General features: G+C 37.1%; 1 protein-coding gene across 1 annotated transcript; it reads right to left on the minus strand.

Moving 5' to 3' along the window:
- Nucleotides 1-15,377: 15,377 nt before the first annotated feature.
- On the minus strand, nucleotides 15,378-19,348 carry LOC131160285 (probable inactive receptor kinase RLK902). Its single transcript, XM_058115762.1, has 2 exons — nucleotides 17,859-19,348; nucleotides 15,378-16,299 (listed from the first exon to the last, which is right to left on the minus strand). The coding sequence occupies exons 1-2, from the start codon at nucleotides 19,132-19,134 to the stop codon at nucleotides 15,629-15,631; spliced, it is 1,947 nt and encodes a 648-aa protein (XP_057971745.1). The 5' UTR covers nucleotides 19,135-19,348; the 3' UTR covers nucleotides 15,378-15,628.
- Between the last annotated feature and the right edge of the window lie 1,049 nt (nucleotides 19,349-20,397).

Below are 20,397 nucleotides of genomic sequence, written 5' to 3' on the forward strand. Positions count from 1 at the left end.
TTAAAGTTCAATTTTTTTATGGTATTTCCTTTTTTGTTTAGTTGTTAAGTTTTTAATTTTTGTTTAAGTTCTTGATTACGTAAAAAAAATTTGGCTCTTGTTGAAGCTAAGTTTGATTGAGTTTTTTTTAATCGCGCCTTAAGCTACATAGGAAAGTTGTCATTTTTAGGTTTACCTTGTCCGAAGTTCAATGTAGGATTTAGTTCTTGTCTACTAAGCATAGGATTTTCGTTTCTCGCTGATAAATTTCATGCGCGTTAGGTTTTAGAATTTAAATTGCATGTTCTTTTAATCGTCAAAAGAAAATCTCAAACAAACTAGAAAACCTGAATTTGAACTATGTTCAGTAACTTTTTTGTTTCTTATTTTTGGTTGGAATTACGTAAAATTTGGAACTAAACTACATTCCCCGAGGAGACGATCTGACCCTTGGGTTAAATATTACATGATTGAACTCCTATACTTGGGATAGCTTCCAAGCAGCTCATTTTAAAGTGAGTCAGAGATTCTCTAGTTCAATTTTCAGGCTAAACCCAATCAATACAATAAAAATATTTTTCGTACATAAAACATGCTTATGAAAATATAAGCAGAGATGCACACATTAAACTCAAATACATACACTCTAATATGATATGCAATAATGCTCAGTAGAGTAAAGATGCTTCTCTAAATAATATTTGCACAAATAAAATATATGTGAAAAATGTGCATTGTTGTTTTCCTATAAATATTTTTGCAAATAAAGAATATTTGGTGAATCTAGGAATTAAGTTCAAGAAAATATTTGTGTAATAAATAACTTTCTCCCAGAAATATTTATCAAGGAAATAACCAAGAGAAACCAAAGTCATACTCTCAAAAAGATTTTCAAAAATAAATAATAAGTGAGAGTAAGCATGTAAAAATAAATGCCCAAAAAGAAATATGTTCTCTTCAAGAGTAATTTTGAAATGAAAGAGTGGAAGAGAGTTGGAGAGTTTTGTTTGAAAGATTTTGCCCCAAAAAAGAGATTTTAGCAATAAAAATTGGTTTGGGGGAACTTTAATTAATAAAAGTTTAATTTTAAAGTTAATCAAAGTTGCTAATTAGGAGTTATGAGGAGGTATTTATAGATTTTACGAAAGTTATGACTGTTGGGAACACGCTCGGTATTTTGAAAAAATTTAATTAAAAGTTAATGACGTTTTAGTCATTTAAAAAATTTTCAACCCGAGAGGTTCAGTCGACTGTATTTTGAGTTCAATTGACTATATTTGGGAGTTCGATCGATTGTGTCAAATTTGAACTATAAGTTCGGTCAACTAACTTAGGGCGATTTACGAACCCTTTGAGGTTCGGTCGACTTTACATAGATTTGGTTGGTTACTCATTAAGTTCAGTCGACACAATCTAAAATGACCTATGAGTTCGGTCGACTGAGTTGTTGGGGGTCAGACAAGTGTCAATTCGGTCGACTATGGAAAATACGTTCATAATACGTTCGATCGACTAAGCGAAGTCAACAAGTTGACTTCTGAGCTGTTCGGTCGACCGAATTTTTGACTTTGGTCAACTTTTTCAGTTCGGTTGACCAAGGTCAAATGACCTTGCGATGGTTGATCGATCGAGACTTTTAATTAAGCCCAAAAACCTAGCGTCAGTAGACCGAAGACTTTCTTTTTGCCCCCAATTTTGACCATAAAATTATTCTAAAAACTTTGTATAATTTTGATCTTTTTAGAAAAAAGGTTTTTTGGTGAAATGTGCTGGTCCCTAGGGTCTATCTACGGTCGATCTGAACATTCATCCATATCATGTAAATGCATGCATTATTACAAACGAAATAATAAAAATAAATATAATTACAAAGGAAATATTATGTCTTCTTCTTTTCCTTTGCTCTTTGACATCATGAAATAAGCCAAATTTGAGCTTTAAGTCCTGTCTTAGCTTCCATGTACTTTTTATCTTATGTGTGACCTGAATTATACTTGTTCACGCACTAAAACACACACATAAAAGACACTTGTGTTTTTCAGCATCAAAATAAAGATCGGACTCAAAAAGCCAACAACGTATTCAAGGAATACAGTAGAAGATTCCCGGTCGTCTTTAAGAGCTCGTTTTTGTACTTTTAGATTTGGGATCAAACCAAACAGATCTCACAGGTATAATCCTAATCATAGAATTAGGGTTTGCATGATCGGATTATTATTATTATTTTTTGGTTATCCGTATGCACTACAATTGGATCTTAGGCTATTCTGCAAGTCACTTCAAATAGGAGCTTAGGTGACTTATTAAGATGCCTAGTAGGTGAGAACATAGGTTCATGGGATTTGTGTCTCCTAATGGTTGAATTTGCATTCAATAGCTCAATGAATAGAACCACTGACCTTAGCCCATTTCAGGTTGTCACTGGTTATCAACGTAAGAAGCCAATAGATCTTCTTTCATTACCTCCTCAAGTTAAAGTGAGTGAACAAGCCGATGCTTTTGCTAAACACATACATGACCTACACTCTAAAATAAGAATGAAGATCAACATGAACAATAAGCATTATAAATCTAGTGCTGATATATACATTGCAGGTTACAATAATTTTCAGAGGGTGATTTGGTTATGATCCATATTCGTCCAGATCAAGCAGATTTTTGTAAGAAAGGTAACGAAGTTATATGCTAAAAAAATGGGTCCTTTCAAAATTTTAAAGAAAATTAGTTCTAATGCTTACATGATTGATATTCCCATTGAATTTGGCATTAGTAATGTGTTTAATGTTAAGAATTTAATCCCATTTCTTGAAGCATCTACTTTTGTGGAGCCCTCCAATTCTAACCTTGTAGGTGATCCCACTTTGTTCCTCACTCTTCATGAACCCGAATCACTAAAATTACCTTTGCCTCCATCTTTACCCACACCCAAGAACCATGATGAAATTGAGGAAATCCTGGATGATAAGACAACGTTCACACAAGTTGGATCATATCAGAAATTCTTGGTCAAGTATAGAGAGGTAAACCACTTTCTGAGCGTAGCTGGATTTTGAAAGAAGATCTACTTTGACTCAACTCGGAATTATACTCCCAGTACTTCACTTCTCATTCTTCGGAGAAGAATTCTTTTGGCCTCGGGAGAGATGATGGGGATTAGTAGCCTTTACCCTTGTCATTCGCGACATGGTAACACATGGACAGCCACCAGATGTCCACATTGGGTGGTAACTCTTGTAGGAACACATGAAGTATTTTGAAAACCTTCTATACGATAAGACCCGAGATGTTATGTCATTGCAAATCCGAGTTCAAGATTCATATGGGACCCACACGGTCATATGGGCCCCACATGGCTCCATTGGCCTTACACAGATTGGGCCTCCCTTTTGACTTATGATTGTATTAAATTTGTAATGTTGCAAAACAGCTTGCTTGCATGTGCAAGTTTAGAAAGTTGTGTTAGGATTTAAATGTGTTAGTAAGTTGTGTGTGTTAGTTTTCCCATGTGTGTTTTCTCATGCCTTGTCCCCCTATGCTTGTGTAAGAGTTATTGTCTTGTCCCTTTGTGCTAATTCTTTATATTTGGCATTGTAAGAACTATGTGGAGCAGATATTGATATTGAATATATTGAAAGGTATTTCCTTTTTTATAAATCTTGTAAGCTTTGTTTGATCCTTGTGATTGAGTGGAGAAAGGCTACATGTTCTCTTCAAAAATTAGGTGGTGAGAGACGACTAACTATCCAGCATTCTATCACCATCTCTTCCGTCTCCCCACGTTACTTTCATATACATACAGTAGCATACTTTCAAGGATATTTCAGTGTGATATGAGTTTGTGGTGAACCATATTTAGTCACCCAAGCAATTTTCTCTAGTAAAGTTGTTCTTTATTTAACCTTTTAACTGATTGTGAACCCCTGTTTGAAGCCCATAATCCTTAGTTGAGAAATAGCCCTTGAATTCTTGCAATTTCATTCAAACCCGTAGGAGTTTAGGCGCTTGAGGTCGCAAGCTCAATCGACTGAACTGCTACTAACTTCCAGAAATTATGTTTAATCGGCTCAAATTGAATGAAAGTGTGTCAGCTCAGATTGAGCCAAATTGTGAATAATAGGGCAAAAAAAAAAAAAAAAAAAAGAAAGTTCGTGTTTCAAATATTTGAAACCAAGGGGGGGGGGGAATTGATATAACCAAAATTCATACTCACTCATAAGGAAAAATGGTTACAAGACCACCATTAAAACCCCTTACATAACTGACGTGCTTAATTTAATATGCTTATTCATGAGAGGAAACTGTTACAAGGCCGCAATTAAAACCTCCACTTAAGTACCCTTAAAACTTTCATAACCCCAATAAGCACAATAATGCGCTCATCAAGAGGGTCAAACTCCACCACTATAAAAAGAGACCGCGAGAGGAGATAAGCATCTCATTCTTATTTACTTCTTTCTACTATTGCAATTCAAAGCCTCTCACAAGTCTCTTATTTAAGCATCAGAGTGATCCCCCTGAGTACACCCCGGGTCCTCCAAGCTATTTACAATTGTCTCTTTTCAAGTGGTCGTGGTCAAAGGACAATTCTCGAAAGTTGTTCGATTTTTGATAGCAACAAATGGTACAAGGAAACATGATTTTTTTTGGAGTGTCAAGCATGCCTGAAGGAAATCCAAGCCATCAATTTATTAAGAGATCCAATGGCTGATGTTATTTCTTTTACTATGAGGGGCAGTGATGTAATTTACATGAAATGAATTGTAAATAGATAAGGAAAACACAGCAGGGGGCGGGAGAAATTTTTTCACTTTCTGTTTTGGAGCTTCAGTAGCGCGGGGTGGTCTTCTCTTTTTTCCAGCCATGAGTCTTCAAAAGAGGGCTCTCAGCGCCCGCGAGAGAGAGCATCTGCAGTGAGTTCCTTCAGCCGCATAGAAGATTGAAGCCGCACGAGAGAAGGAGACGGCAACGGAGGTTCAGCATTGGGGGGATCTCCAACCTCTAGTGGAGGTTCGCACAAGGGTAAGGCAAGGTAAAAGCTCAGATTTAGTTTCTTGGGGAGGGTTTCTTTTAGGGAAATCAGGGAGGAATATAGGGAGAAACCTAGGATTCTTCGCAGGTGCGAAGGGAGGATTTATTGGATTATTCTTGGGCTGATTTCCAGAGGAGATCGGTAAGACAAGAAAGGGTAAATCTGTGTGTACTTGTATTTATTTCCACCGATTTAATATAGTGTCTCTGGAGGTGAGTTTCTGCCATGTATGTAGGCCAATTTTTAGGCTGAACCACGTAAATGTGTTCTTGTGATTGTGTGATTGGCATGTTTATATTTTGTTGGATTTATTGAGGCTTTGCTGAATATTGAATTGGTGAACATATATTTTTCTTGATCAGGCTTAGCACACACACACACACACACACACACACACACACACACACACACACACACGTCAAAATAAACAAGTTTAATTTTAGGTGTGATTGTGGTTGATGCTTGGAAAAAATCAGATTGTTATTGAGGTTTGTTTGGAATTAATTAAAATTTGAAAATAGAATTAGAAGTCAGTTGAATTACACACAACAAGTGGTATCAGAGCCTGGCTATGTGATGGAGACCGCTAGGTTTGAAATAAAAAAATTCACCGGGAAAAATTACTTTGGTTTATGGAGGATTAATATGCGTGCCATCTTAGTACAGCAAGGCTTAAGGAGGCTCTTCTTGGAGAAAAGAAAGGGGCTTCCACTTCACAAGAGGGGAAACTAATTTTTCCCTCCATCGATAAAGTGAAGCCCGAAATCCTTCAAAAGGAACATAGTGCCATTATCTTGTCCTTAGGAGACAAAGTGCTTAGGGAAGTTGCCAATGAGGATACGGCAGCTGGAGTTTGGTCAAAACTAGAGAGTTTGTACATTACAAAATCCCTAGTAAATAGACTCCATAAGAAGACTAGACTCTACACCTTTAGAATGAACCCTAGAACATCGATTGATGAACATTTAGATGAATTTAATAAAATTCTTTTGGATCCTGCTAATATTGATATTAGTATAAATGAAGAAGACTAGACAATTCTTTTATTGAGTTCTCTTGACTCCATATATGAAAATATTAAAGAAACTATGATGTATGGGAGAGAGAGGCTGACTTTAGAAGATATGCAAGCCATTTTGCACTCTAGTGAATTGCACACTAAGTTTGAGTCTAAATCAAGATCAGGGGAAGGGTTAAATGTGAGAGGTAGGTCTAAAAAGAGGAACAAGAAAGGAAAAGACAAGAGGTCTAGATCAAATTCTAAGAGCAAGGCACTAAAGTGTTTTGCATGTCACAAGGAAGGACATTTTAAGAGGGACTGCCCTGAGAGGAAAAATGGTGCAAATGCCACCACCGTTGAATCAAAGGGCAAGGCAGCTGTAGTTTTAGATGGGTATGATAGTACGGAAGTGTTGAACATCTCTGATAGAGATTCGGGAAAAGAATGGATATTAGATTCAGGATGTTCCTTCCACATGTGTCCATTGAAAAACTAGTTTGAGTCCTTTACATGCTTAGAAGGAGGTCATGTTATCCTAGGAAACAGTAAGTCATGTAAAATACAAGGTATTGGGACTGTGAGACTTCTAATGCATGATGGGATTGAAAGAGTGCTAAAAGATGTGAGGTACATACCTGAGCTGAAGAGAAACTTGATTTCTCTTGGTAGCTTAGATAAGACATGGTACACGTTTAAGTCTGAAAGAGGTAGCCTAAGAGTTTGTAGAGGTTCACTAGTAGTGATAAAAGAGGTGCTAAAAAATGGGTTGTACACCTTGGTAGGAAAGACAGTGATTGGTGAGGCTTCACCTATTAATCACAGGGTAGAAAATTAGGTTTCCTTATAGCATAAGAGGCTAGGACATGTTAGCCAGTAGGACCTAAAGGAGTTGGAGAAACAGAGGCTCTTTGGAGATAGGAAACTTGAGGAATTGTCATTCTGTGAGGAGTGTGTCATGGGTAAGTCTACTAGGGTTAGTTTTAAGAAGTCTACTCACACCACGAAACAGACTCTTGATTACATACATTCAGACTTGTGGGGCCTGCTACGGTTAGTTCTTATGGTGGTTCTAGGTATTTTCTGTCAATTATAGATGACTTTTCTAGGAAAGTATGGGTTTATATTCTAAACCATAAAAGTGATACTTTTGAAAAGTTTAAAGAATGGAAAACCTTAGTTGAAAATCAAGTTGGTAGAAAAGTTAAAACACTGAGAACAGACAATGGATTAGAATACTTGTCAAATGAATTTTCTGAATTTTGTAAAGCTGAGGGCATCGCTAGACATAGGACTATTAAGGATACTCTCCAACAAAATGGATTAACTGAAAGGATGAATAGGACTATTTTGGAATGGGTAAGATGCATGTTAGCCACTTCAGGTTTGCCCAAGACCTTTTGGGCAGAGGTGGTGACCACTGCTGTATACCTTATTAATAGGTGTCCTTCCACAGCTCTAAATTTTAAAACCCCTCAAGAAATTTGGTTGAGTAAGCCTGCTGATTATCAAGGTTTAAAAGTTTTTGGGTGCGTAGCCTATGCCCACATTAGAACTGATAAATTAGAGACTAGAGCTATTAAATGCATTTTTGTGGGATACCCAAAGGGGGTTAAAGGCTATAAGCTCTAGGTTGTAGAACCTGGAAAACAAAAATGTATCATTAGCAAGGATGTAGTTTTCAATAAAACTAAAATAGGGGGAAAATAAGAAAATTCAGATGAAAGTGTTAGGCACTCTGATACTAGTGACCTGTAGCTTGAGGTGGAGCAACCCTCCACTTCTCATAGCCATTTAGAAACAGATGCTATAGATTTTGAGGAGCAAAACTCAGAAACGGAAACCTCTGAATTAAGTAAAACTTACCTTCTAGCACAGGATAGGGAGAGGAGGGTCATAAGACCTCCTCAAAGGTATGGGGAAGCTGATATGACAGCTTTTGCTCTTTCTGTTGCTGAAACAGAAATTGAGGTGGAGCTTAGGACTTTTAGAGAGGTCATGGATAGTAAAGAGGCTGAAAAATGGATTCTTGCAATGCAAGAAGAAATGGAGTCTCTAAACAAGAATGAGACATAGGTGATGGTACCTACACTGGAAAAACAGAAACTCATAGAATCCAAGTGGATCTTTAAGAGGAAAGAGGGAATCCTTGGAGTTGAACCACCTAGGTATAAAGATAGGTTAGTGGCCAAGGGATTTACACAAAGGGGAGGGGTAGACTATAATGAAATATTTTCCCCTGTTGTGAGGCATAGTTCAATTAGAATTCTATTATCTTTTTTTGCTGTACATGACTTGCATTTGGAACAACTTGATGTTAAAACTGCTTTCTTGCATGGTACTTTAGAAGAAACAGTTTATATGCAACCTCCCAAGGGCTTTGATACGGAAATGAATAAAAATCATGTATGTTTATTAAAGAAATCTTTATATGGGTTGAAACAATCACCTAGACAATGGTATAAACGATTTGATTCTTACATGATTCAAAATGATTTCTGTAAAAGCAATTATGATGGCTGTGTTTATTTTAAATCATGTGATAAATGTCATATATATATTTGCTATTATATGTTGATGACATGTTGGTTGCTTGTGGAGACATGGATATGTTAAATCAAGTTAAGTGCATGCTTAAATCTAAATTTGAAATGAAAGACTTAGGACCTGTTAAAAGAATACTTGGTATGGAAATAACTAGAGAAAGGAATAAAAAAGCTTCTCTAGTTGTCTCAAAAGTCTTATATTTCAAAGGTATTAAAAAGATTTGGAATGAGTCATGTTAAATCTACTCCTATTCCTGTTGTACAACATGTTAAATTGTCTAGAAAATAGTGTCCTAAAACTGAAAATGAGTAACTATTTATGAATAGAATACCTTATGCTAGTATGGTTGGTAGTGTAATGTATGCTATGGTATGTTCTAGACCTAATCTATCTTATGCTGTAAGTCAAGTGAGTAGATTTATGAGCAAACTTGGAAAACCACATTGGCATGCTTTGAAACAAATTTTTCAATACTTGTCTGGAACAAAATAGCAAGGATTAATATTTGGAGAAAGGGATATCCATTGTGAAATAGGGTTAAAAGGATATGTAGATTCTGACTAAGATGGAAATCTAGATACCAGGAAGTCTTTGTCTGGTATGGTCTTTTCTTTTTTAGGTAGTGCTATTAGTTGGAAATCTCACATGTAGTCGGTGGTAGCCTTGTCTACCACGGAGGCTGAATATATTGCCATGAATGAAGCCTTTAAGGAGGCTATATGGATAAAAGGACTATGCCTAGAGTTAGGAATGTATAGTGGAACCGTTACAATTTATTGTGATAATCAAAACACTATTCATTTGGTTGGGAATCATGTTTATCATGATAGGTCCAAACATATAGATGTTAGGCTGCATTTTGTAAGAGATATTATTTTTAGTGGAGAAATAGAAGTAAGAAAAATTCCAACAGAGGATAATCCTTTGGATATGATGACTAATGCAATACCTAAATCCAAGTTTGAACATTGTTCGAACTTGGTTAACCTTGGAAGTTTCTAGTGTCTGTTTTGCAGGAATCGCAATAGGAGATGCTAAGGAGGTGCAAGTGTTACAAGCTTGCCAAGGTGGAGAATTGTTGGAGTGTCAAGCTTGCTTGAAGGAAATCCAAGCCGTCCTTTTATTGAGAGATCCAATGGCTGATGTTATTGTTAACCTTATTGGTCATGCCCGGTTTTGATTATGACAAGTACTCATTGTATCTAATGAGTGTTTGAGTTTTTGTGCAGGAACTAAGACTGTTAAGATCAAGATGTGCACAAAGCAAGCAAAGCCTAAAGACTAATTTATAATTCAACATTGTAATATATTTAATTGGTCTGTAATAGTAAGTAGGTATTTGGTTTGTAATAAGCTCACACACATCACATGTATGATTTACTATGTAAGCTTAAACAAACCATGAATGAGAAAGGACCTTAGAAAGACCATAGGGTGTACCCTTCAGTCGACCGACACCGGACTTTTTCGGTGTCTTCAAATTGGATCCCAAATGACCCTAGGACACACAAATTTGCATATATGTTTGTTAGGCACTAGAATAGGGTTTGATTGTGTCAAGACGGGACCAAAATGCACACTTGGTATACTTTCGATTGACCAACCAAATCAGTTCATTTTTGGCCTGGTCGACCGAACTAGACCTGGGTCAATTGTTGAACCAAGGTCCCGGTCGACCGAACCAACTCAGTTCAAAAAGCCTTGGTCGACCGAAACCCTCCATAGTCAACTTTTGACCATGTTGTCGACCGACAACTTTTGTTCTCCAACTAACTAGTCGAACGGAGGGTCCTCGGGAGAAATCCCAGCGGTCTGGTCGACCGAACCAGCCAGTTCAAAAAGGTCTGGTCTACCGAACCTCGAAGAAATGAAAAATTGCCTTTGGAAAAGGCTTTTCGGTCGACCGACCACTTAGTTTAGAATTCCCCTGGTCGACCGAACCATATAAGTCCTGGTCGACCGAAACATTTCTGGTCGACCGAACCTCTCGGGTTGTCCTGATTTTTTACCACAGTTAATATTTTTAAACAGGGTTAAAATGCTTTAAACGTCATTAAACTTCCCTAAGAATACCCAATAGGTCCCCAACGGTCATATTTTCTCCCATGCCTATATATATGAGATCATTTGAGAAAATTAGCATAGATTAACCACTTTGATTAGGAAAAACTCTCTGAAAATTCCAAATCCTATACTACTCATTTTCTTACTCAAATCACTCATACTTGCCTTCTATTATTGCCTGCATCATTTGTAAGTTGATTGAGTGTTTTGTTTAAATAGGTTTGCTCTCCTTGTGTTACTTGTTTGACACGATTTTCTTGAGAGCCAAACCTAAGGATTCTTAGGGGGCTTTTTCTAATAAGCCTATCCTAAGAAGACTTTGTTTGATCTTCTAAGCTTGCACCTTCATTACAAGATCTTGAGAAGATTGTATTTTTTTTTTTGTTGCAAAAACTTTTCAAACACTTCCAAATATCTATTGCGCTTTTATCTTGTAAAATATTTGAAGAGATATTTTTTTGTATGATAGTGATCTTTGTTGCAATATTCTTTCACTCATATATTACTTGCTGAAATACAAAGATTACACATCTTTTGCAAACCAAGCATATACATCATTTGATACTTACATGCTTGAGACATCCTGCTGATTGAAATACTTAAGACTTGACATCTTTGTGTGAACTTATTTGCTGAATATCTTGTGATATAAATATTCCTTGTTTGTCACTCTCACGTACGCATTATACTGATAGAAAATATCTTTAAGAGTTGAACTGTTTATACCACATTGAGCTTACATATTGAATCATATTGGGTACATATCTGCTTTACACGAAAGCACAATCATTGTACCATCTGATTATATACACATTTGTTGTATATTCCAAGCACAGACCTAAAGAGGGAGACTAGCCCTAGAATAGTCCCGAATTGGCTTAAACCCAGTTAGGAAAGTTAGGTGCGTCGTCCTGTTAAGGCATATAGGTTGAGGTCAGCCCCACTAATTGACCTGGTTTAGGTTGAGGTCAGCCCTGTGTTAATTTGACCTGGTTGTAAACGGTGCCGCTCCACCCTTAAGTGAGCTGCTTGCGAGTTAGAGGCGGGGATTGGCCGAACCCCGATAACATATCGTGTGTTTGTTTATATTTTCGCACTTTATATTTACCGCACATGTATGTTATTATATGAATGATGCGTATGACTTAATTTCCACATTATATTTATTTACGCATTTGGAAATTGTATAGACTGACCCTAGGTTGTGTATATGGTGTTGTTGGATAGATTAACCTAGGAGAAAAAGTTTTAAATTCCAATTCACCCCCCCTCTTGGGAATACACCTTTTCTAACAGTTATTTCTTTTACTATGAGGGGCAGTGATGTAATTTACATGAAATGAATTGTAAAGAGATAAGGAAAACACAGCAGGGGGCGGGAGAAATTTTTTCACTTTCTGTTTTGGAGCTTCAACAGCGCAAGGGGGTCTTCTCTTTTTTCCAGCCACGAGTCTTCAATAGAGGGCTTTTAGCGGCCGCGAGAGAGAGCATATGCAGCGAGTTCCTTTAGCTGCACGGGAGAGTGAAGCCGCACGAGAGAAGGAGACGGCAGCGGAGGTTCGGCATTGGGGGGATCTCCAACCTCCAGCGGAGGTTCGCGCAAGGGTAAGGTAAGGTAAAAGCTCAGATTTAGTTTCTTGGGGAGGGTTTCTTTTAGGGAAATCAGGGAGAAATATAGGGAGAAACCTAGGGTTCTTCGCAGGTGCGAAGGGGGAATTTCTTGGATTATTCTTGGGCTTATTTCCAGAGAAGATCGGTAAGACAAGAAAGGGTAAATTTGTGTGTACTTGTATTTATTTCCACGGATTTAATATAGTGTCTCTGGAGGTGAGTTTCTGCCGTGGATGTAGGCCAATTTTTGGGCCGAACCATGTAAATGTGTTCTTTTGATTGTGTGATTGGCATGTTTATATTTTGCTGAATTTATTGAGGCTTTACTGAATATTGGATTGGTGAACATATATTTTTCTTGATCAGGCTTAGCACACACACACACACGCGTCAAAATAAATAGGTTGAAGTACCCCTAGGGTGTGGTTCAGGTGGTAGTGCGGACTGCGGGAGTGCCTCTCATGAGATCAGGTGTTCAAACCCTCCCGAACTCGTTTCCGTCCCTGGACTCCTGAATTTACTCTCCCTTTGGAGTTGTGGGGTCAACTTCAAGGGGCGCAGGATTAGTCACATGGACCGTAAAACGGATGCGTGGATACCCGGTGCGTAATCCAAAAAAAAAAAAAAAAAAACAGGTTTAAGTATAGGTGTGATTCTGGTTGATGCTTAGACAAAATCAGATTGTTATTGTGGTTTGTTTGGAATTAATTAAAATCTAAAAATAAAATTAGCAATCAACTGAATTACACACAACAAATTTGATGGAATATATAGTCAAACTCCGATAAAATTTTTAGAAGGCATCACGATAATAAAAATAAATAAATCCCAAGCTATTATTTACGTGATGATTACTCATTCAATGAATAATGTCGCTTCAATATTCGTATGATTATGCGTGACAACATTGAACAAACAATGGACAAAATTTATGAAATATTAAAATGTAAATGGGTTGCCCTAGTTGTTGCAATTCCGCAGCCAGCAGTTGCAGCAGCCGCGGAAGCAAGGCCGGAACAAACAAAGAAATTGAACATTAATTAGACGCTGAGAATTAAGTGAAAAGTTGAGGAAAGCCAGCTTGTGTAATGTTGACGCTAACTTTTTTAATAATATTTGTTTTTATGCGTAATATCTCTATTTCTTCCTGCTTAATTGGTTGGTTAGAAAAATAGACCAATCTGGTAATCACCCACTAGCCTATATATATATTTTCCTAGAGAGAGAGAGAGAGAGAGAGAGGCAACCCAATTAATTAATTCTGTAATGGAAGCAATACCCAAAATGTCTAACCAGCTAATTAACATCTGAAAAGAGGGAATTAACCAGAGGAGAGAAAAACATCCTTCTCATGGTCAAAGTTCGTGTGAGTTAACAAAGCCAATTAACTTCCACAAAAGCAAAAGTGCATGCATGGGCTGCTCTAAGAGAGAGAGAGAGAGAGAGAGAGAGAGAGAGAGTACACGCAAACCCATAAATTCTGCAGTGAAAGCAACTAAAATGCAAATCCAAGTCAAGTTGAAACACACGAGAGGATCAAATAAACCAGAAAAAAGTGGAACGTGGAGGTGGGTCAAATTAAGTTTGTCTTGAGTTCCATGCATGCATGTTGCCAAAAGTAATTTAACGTGCGGAGGGGCGCAAAGGTCATCCCCCGGCTGCTATGAAACATTGAAAATATAAATTCACCGCCACCCATTCTCCAAACAATCTTTAAATTTTATATACATAGTTACAACGAAAGCTGCTGTCGTGATGTACAGGTGGGTGATGATTTTGTTTAAGAAGAGCGGAAAAAGAAGATAAGGGGAAATTTATTTTTTATTTATTTTTCTCTGCATTAAATATGACTAATAATGAAAAGTTATTCTAATATGATTTATTTTTTTTTTTAAAATCAGAAATTTATAATGTGTAAAATTAAAATTTTATTCATTACTTTTTTTTGATAATCAAACGTGAAAAAAGTGAATCGCTTCGCATATCTAAATAGGACAAAAAGAGAAAAAAGAAAGAAAAAATAAATTAGAAATGAATAGATAATAAATTTTCTCTTCTAAAGATTTCATTTTATTTTATTTCTTCCATTAAATAAAAAAAAAAAAAAAGGCTATGCAATACATGGCATGTCAATAATTTTAATATAGAAAATAAATTTATTAAAAAGTATTAATTGTAATTTAAATTAATTTATTTTTTAATACAAAATGATATTCTTCCTAAATTTAGATAGTTGTATCTGCTTTTGACTATTTTATCTTTTTGGTTAAGCAATAAAAACCGTTCAATCTTTTTCTAACTTCAAAAAAAAAAAGTCAATCCTTGGACAGCTAATGAAAAAGTAATGAGGCAATTGTATTTATTTCCCCTTATACTCTTCACTTAGTATAATCCCCGATTTTTATTTACTTAATTAGTTCAATTTTCTTTTTCATGAGTTATAATATTTAGTAAAATTAACAATAACAAATGTTTAGAAAGGTATCTATGGGAATATATATTCTCCAAGATTTCAGGTGCGATAATTTTGAGCAATTAAAAAAAAATGCACTTAAAGAAACCATAGAATGCTTATATTTACAGTTTTTCTAGAGAGAAATTATTTAGCTACACAATAAATAATGAAATGGAGAGACATAAAATCAAATTTATCCCTTATTTTACTATACTTTCCATTCAAATGTTCATTCTAACTCCTTTCCTACTTTTAATTTCATCCCAAACAGGGCAAGTACTGAATGTGAATTCTGGGATCTGCATTTCCCAAGAAAACTACAAGTAATCAGAGGGGCTTAAGAAAGCATTAGGCTTTTGATTAGTAAAACATGAACAAGAACAGCACTCCAAATTCTTTGGTTCAATTATTAAGAAAAAGACAGCTTGATTCCTGCAGGTCCAATCCCCCACACCATGAGCCTGACAGGAGCTCCTGCACAAACAGCACTGTCTCACCTGACACCACTGTCAACTGCAACCAGACAGAGACAGAGAGAGATGGCAGGTGAAGCCTGAATTTCTAACAAACATTTATGTTTTAACAAATCAAAATTGCATTAAAAGCAAAAACTTGGGAAAAAAGAGAGGGAAAATCACAGCAAAGATCAGATGAGGAGAACCCACCAAAAGAGTGAATTCACAGTTATTCACAGATTACTGTTCACACAATAAAAAAATTATATTAAAATTCCCAACTACATGCCATGAAATGGAAAAATTACAAGGAAATGAAACCTGCTGCAATGGACAATGTATTAGGACAAAAAATGAAAGAACATGAGCAGATGAAGGATCCTTTCTTGACGAGGGAATGGAATGAGCCCCAAGAATGAAACAAACAATAAAAGTACCAGATTAAGCAATCTAAAAACAAAGCAAGGGTGAATTTGTTTGGTGGTGGTAATTTAGTCAGCAATAGGAGGTGCGGTCGAATCTACCGAGTAAGTCTGCCTGGAAGACCCATCATCCATGTCGTTAACCACATCACGTTGTGGGTCTTCCTCTTTCCGTAAGCCAGATTGACAGAGCTCCTCAATTCGCCTAGTCACCTCGGCCATTGAAGGGCGATTGTCCGGGTACTGGGCTGTGCAATCCACGGCAAGCTGTAAGAGCTGAACCATCTCCTCCTCGACATTCTGGTACCTGAGAAGCTCGAGATCAAAAACCTCAGAAGTCCACTCTTCCCGAACAACAGACTGCACCCATCTCGGGAGGTCTACCCCTTCCTCGTTCAAGAGAGAATGGGTGGGAGCCTTTCCTGTGAGCAACTCCAAGAGCAATACGCCAAAACTGTAGACATCTGCTTTTTGGGAAATTTTGCGATTATCTGTCACCTCTGGTGCGCGATACCCCGAAACACGATTGGGAGCTGAGGCAGAGCCCGCAACATGAGCAAGGCCAAAATCAGAGACGCAGGCTCCGTATGAATTTGTGAGGAGGATATTTGATGACTTGATGTTGCCATGGGAGGTTGTGGGGCTTCGAGAGTGGAGGTAAGTAATCCCTCGAGCAGCTCCAAGAGCAATGGCAGACCTTGTTTCCCAATTTAATGGAGTTCTACCAGCCCCTCTATTCCCTGTATTTAAAATATAAAGAAATGAAAATTTAAGATTGTCAGGGCAACCAGTTCCATTTCTTCTTCCCAATGCATCTCAAGTGTCAACATGAGTACACAAGAACGGAGCAGGGAATGTTGATAGTCAGAAGATTGATAAAAGAATCTAAAGGAATTTTTTCAACAAATGAATATATATATATATATATATATATATATATATATATATATAAATTGGATATAAGTTTGAATGCTCAATTTACAAATTAATGTGAATACAAAGCTAATGCAATGTTAAATAAAGCATTCAACACCATAATTCTAGGTAGTGTGCTTTCGAATTCTCTCACAAAGTTCAAAATGGAACAACAAATTCTAGGTAGTGTGCTTTCAATCATCAATACATGATAAATAGGATTTCAAGCAAAAGAATAGTCAACTTCATCTCCTGAACAATAATAATATGTACTGCCAAAAAAACTCATTACATTGGTATTGAGTTCAGAATTTTTTTTTCTTTTTAAAAACTCTGTTCACAAGTTATGAATTTCATCCCAATCTCAACAGTTTGCAGAACAAAACTGGGACTTCATGGCTGCACATTTCTGCAGGCACCTTGTCAGAATCCAAAATTTTGCCCAAAACCAACAGCAACAGATTAATTAGGGGGGCAAGCGCCCCAGTTTTTTTTATCTTTTAATCTATCCTCATTTAAATCTTAAAGCAATTTGGCTATCCAAAACAGAAAAATTGAAGGAACTTTGCAGCTAGGATTTTTCTGGTTGACTAAGATGAGGCAACATTTTGCAATTTGCTATTGTATTTGTGAGCAAGGGTTCTAGGCCTCAAATTTAGATTGGTATGGATGTGGACAAACCTCAACAGAATTTTGCATTGTGTTTTGTCCAAATCAACACAAATTCGAATGCAAGTTTGGGAACTTGGAACTCTAAGCTCCCAACACGAGTGTGTGTGGGTGTATAATAAACTTGAGGCAGTTAAAAGCAAAGTCACAATATGGGGAAAATGCTAAAATGACAGAAAATATCAGTAATTTGCTATCAGACCAAGATCAATACTCATCCTGCATAATAAGAAAATTCACCTGAACCTTGTAGCTTTTAGAATAAACAAATGAAATTAGACACAAAAAATTGAATTAAGCAGCAACTATAATCAATTATTTCTTGTTCAAGCAAAATTCTTCACTGTTTGCTATTGAATTTCACCACATCAATTGTGAACAGATGAAAATATAGTGCACATGCAAACCAATGCATGTAAGCAATCCGAAAAGCAGAATTTACAACGATCAGCAAAGTTAGAACACACACTAGATCTTCCAAAAAAAAAAAAAAAATCAGAGAGACTAATTTCATGAAAAAAGAAGGCCCACAAATCCGCAATAAGAAGTATAACCAACAGAGAGAAAAACCAATTAACCAAACCAAAAAAAGATAGAACAAGATGGAGGCATAATGAGCGCACTACCAAGACAATGGCAAAAGACAAAACAACAATCATAACCACAAACCCAAATGCAAAACACAATTCATATTGCAAAATGGAAAGTTGCTCACCATGCAGAAGTGCAGATAGGCTTCCCATTTGCATGTAATCATAAACAAGAAGCTTCTCATCCGTGCTGTAATAATAAGCCCTGAGTGGAACCAAATTCTCATGATCCATGGTTCCCACAACCTCCATCTTCTCATTGAACTCTTTCTCTGAATTTATCACATCTTTTAATCTCTTCACAGCCACAGTAATGCCCATTTCTAGAGCAGCCTTATAAGCTGTTCCAAAAGTCCCTTTCCCCAAAACCTCCGCAGAAGCCCTCAGCAAATCCTCCAGATCAAACGGCTTGTGTGCATTCCCAAAGAACACCAAACTGTTCGCGCCACTGCTCTTACTCATTCCCCCTCTCCCACTCGCCGCCATCACTGCGCTACTGTAACCACTGCTCAAGCTATCTCCTCCGACGGATTTCTCGCCGGGAAGTTCCACCTCGACGGGAGGCTTCACCGGCGCAATATCTGTAGACCTTGTTTTCGCACTAGTCTTTCTCTTACACAACAAAATCACAATTGCAAGAATTAAGAGAAGACCCAAAACAGAGCCAACCACAATACCCGCAATGGCTCCGCCGGACAATTTCTTTCCGCCATTATCAGACCCATTATTAGAGCAAGCCAAAAGGGGTCCACCGCATAGTGAATTGCCGGCGAACGAGGTCGCCGGAAACCGCGCGAGGCTCGAAGGAATCGAACCATTGAGCTGATTGGACGAAACGTTGAACTGAACAAGACCCGACAACTTCAGGTCCGGAATTGCTCCAGTTAGCTGGTTATTCTCCAAGTACAGAGTAGCCAACCGAGTCAGATTGCTGAGCCCAAGAGGGATCTCCCCGGAAAACTTGTTTCCGGCGAGGTTCAGGCGAACAAGGTTGGGAAGAACGAAAAAGGTCGCAGGAATCTCGCCGGGAAACAAGTTACCCTGCAAGTAGATGTTGCGGAGGTCAGTGCAGGAAGCAATATCCGCCGGAATCCGACCCGACAAAGCGTTGTACCGGAGGCTGACAGTGTGGAGGCGCGTCAAATTCCGGAAGACGCCATCGGGGAGCTGGCCGGAGAGACCCATTCCGGGGAGGCGGAGCTCGGTAACTCGGTCTCGTTCACACACTACGCCGGGCCACGGGCAGGGCGTTGGCTCGGAGAGATTCCAGAGCAGAGAACGGCCGCCGACGGCCGAGCGGAGCGCCAGAAGAGCCGCTCTATCGGCTGCCAGATCTGTCTTCCCCACCGGCAGCAGAGACATAAGGAAACAAAACAGGGTGAAAATCAGATTAGTTTCCATTCCGGATGGCTTTTGAAAAAACACTTGTGCTGCTGGTTGGGTATGGCAGGACTGCAGCGTGGTTTTTCAATGGGGCTTTTTTTGGGTCCCTGTTTGATTCCTCATCGACCGGAGAAACAGAGCAGAGAAAACTAGAGAGAGAAATAAGAAATGAGAAATCAAAGATGTGAGAGAGAGAGACTTTTTGGTGTGCGCAATGCGCATGTTAAAGCCTAGTGTCAGGGTCGTAGGATAGAGGTACTTTAGTAGGGGGAGCGTTACGGTACGCTTCATGTGTGAATGGACGCAATGTAGTCGCGACGTCTGTCCAATGAAGGGTATAATTGTAATTTTAGGTTAATTAGTAATTAAGGATGGGAGTGCGGAAATTACTTGGAGGACCTCAGAAATTCCGAAGTGGCTGGGTTGATATCGCCATTTGCCGTGTAGGAGAAGGGCAAGCTGGATTTTTGAATTAAAAAAAATAAATAAAGGAATGATTTGGCTGGGCAATTGAGTATTTGTATTCTTATTTTTCGGTTGGAAAGTAGGAATTCTGACTCGGATGCCTAATTTTTTAATTGAGAGAGAGAGGCTCTCAGTAATTAATGCTATGAGGCGTATTTTGATTGCCCTTATATTTTCATTGTTTGGTAAGTGAAAGAAAATTAATTTTTAAAATTTATTAAAAAAATTTCTTAATCCAATTTATTATAAAAGCAATTAATGATATATTATTTTATTAAAATATGTAATGCTTTTTTTAAATGCAAGAAAAATTATATTTAATAAAAAATATATAATAGCATTAAAATTATTAAATAAAAATATATCCCAAAATAAAATAAGTATATTCCCCTAATATCTTTCAAAATTATGTGAAGTGTCTGACTTCTAAAAATAAACATAGACATACAAATATTCCAAATAATAAATTTTAAATTTACTTGAAAGTTAGAAAACTCTTTAATTAATCAGTAAGTAAAAATAATAATAATCATTTTGAAAAGTTTAGAATAAGTTATATTGAGATTTTATGCAAAATAATATATATATATATATATATGTACAAATATAAATGGGGCATTTCATAAAATTTTTTATTTATATTGAAATTTAAATATTAAAATCTAATACTTTGCATAATTTTTATTAGCACATATTTATTATTATATGGAAAGAGAGAGTTATGCATCATGTAAGAAACATTAGAAAAATGTTTAGCAATAAAAATTAATTTATTTTTATTCTTTATTTTGAAAGTTATAAAAATATCATCTTAAT

This window comes from Malania oleifera, chromosome 7, assembly GCF_029873635.1.
Source record: "Malania oleifera isolate guangnan ecotype guangnan chromosome 7, ASM2987363v1, whole genome shotgun sequence".
NCBI lineage: Eukaryota > Viridiplantae > Streptophyta > Magnoliopsida > Santalales > Ximeniaceae > Malania > Malania oleifera.